At 38.1% G+C, this 1,582-nt stretch overlaps 1 protein-coding gene across 1 annotated transcript; it reads left to right on the top strand.

Annotated features, from left to right (window-relative positions):
• Positions 1 to 375: 375 nt before the first annotated feature.
• Positions 376 to 1,356, top strand: LOC126750579 (uncharacterized). The gene has a single exon (XM_050460227.1). It carries the CDS (start codon positions 376 to 378, stop codon positions 1,354 to 1,356), a length of 981 nt encoding a protein of 326 aa, XP_050316184.1.
• Positions 1,357 to 1,582: the final 226 nt, after the last annotated feature.

Genomic DNA, 1,582 nt, shown 5'->3' with positions numbered 1-1,582 from the left:
CAGACTGACCTACGAGCTTAAAAAAACAATATAATTTTCTCAACCCAACACGTTTTTTCCTGACTTAACACGTTTTTATCTAGTATCGCGATGACATTGTACATTCTTTCCCTGCATAGTTATTTAAAAACTGCAAATATCCAGTGACACAGTGCGTTTCTTGCCGGTATTAATTGCTTATAAGAAAATATTCTTTGAAAGGAAACACATAAACGTATTATCTTAATTTTTATAAAATACTGACTTTGCACGTTTTTTCCCTGTACTCTTCAAATATCAACTTTGTGGGGTAAAGTGGATCACAGAATTTTGAAAGAAATTAGACATTAGATTGGAATATGTTTTCCTATTTTTGTTATTGTTGTTTTCAGAAATATGCCAAGAGTATATAAGAAGAAAATTGGGCCGGCCGGCAAAAAAAATTACAATGACATATTTCTAATAAGGGCAGTGGCGGCGGTCAACAAAAGAATATTAAATGTCCGGGAAGCTGCAAGACAATATGGCGTACCATACACAACCTTGTACAACCGGGTTCATGGTAAGCATCCTTTAAAATATGGCAGACAGCCAGTTTTGCCGGAGGCTGAGGAAAAATTACTAGTTGATGGCTTACTTATTTGTGCAAACTGGAGGTTTCCATTAAAATCAACCGACATAAGATTAATTGTTCAGAAATATCTAAATAATCTGGGGTGCCGAGAGAAAAGATTTACAGATAATTTACCGGGTTTGGATTGGTTCAGGGTATTTATGGCAAGAAACCCTAATCTAACAATAAAATTGGCTGAAAACACTAAAAGAGTTAGAGCATCCGTCGACTATGAGATGCTTAATAATTATTTTCCTGAGCTTCAAAAAACTTTGAAAAATGTACCACCATGTAACGTCATAAATTATGATGAAAGCAATTTCGTCGATCACCCTGGCTCAGTAAGGGTTGTCGTAAAACGCGGGGTAAAACATGCACATAGGATAATAGATACGTCTAAAACAAGCACCAGCGTAATGTTTGCGATATCTGGAAGTGGAGCATTATTGCCCCCATACATAGTTTATAAAGCCAAGCATCTTTACCCTGGGTGGTCAAAAGTCGGCTATCCAGGAAGCAGATACAGCAGAACCACCAGTGGATGGTTCGATTCTGCAATATTTAAAGATTGGGTCCTCAATATTCTTATCCCGCACACAAAACATTTGGTTGGGCCTAAGGTATTAATAGGCGATAATTTGAGTAGCCATCTAACTCTTAGCGTTATTCAAGCATGCGAATCCAATGACATTTGTTTTGTATTATTGCCCCCAAATTCCACCCCTTATTACAGCCACTTGATGTGGCCCTTGAAGGCTGCATGACGAAATGTATTGGTGGCATGGAAGCAGAAAAACCGGGGGGTTATTCCAAAGACCGTGTTTCCAAGGCTTTTAAAAGAGGCAATCGAGAAAGTTGGTGTGAATTCTGAAAAAAATTCGATTTCAGGATTTAAGGCATGTGGAATAATTCCGTTTAACCCCAACGCTGTCCTTTGCAAAATTCCTAGAAATGTAGGCGGAAATGTCCCTATGGAAGATCCCATGGAAA

The sequence above is a fragment of the Anthonomus grandis genome, chromosome 2 (assembly GCF_022605725.1).
Source record: "Anthonomus grandis grandis chromosome 2, icAntGran1.3, whole genome shotgun sequence".
Classification (NCBI taxonomy): domain Eukaryota; kingdom Metazoa; phylum Arthropoda; class Insecta; order Coleoptera; family Curculionidae; genus Anthonomus; species Anthonomus grandis.
Note: the sequence above shows the minus strand (reverse complement) of the source record. Positions and strands in the feature narration are given on the sequence as shown.

Excerpts from the sequence above, each read along its gene's own strand:
- LOC126750579 (XM_050460227.1), top strand. The coding sequence starts at position 376 with ATGCCAAGAGTATATAAGAAGAAAATTGGGCCGGCCGGCAAAAAAAAT.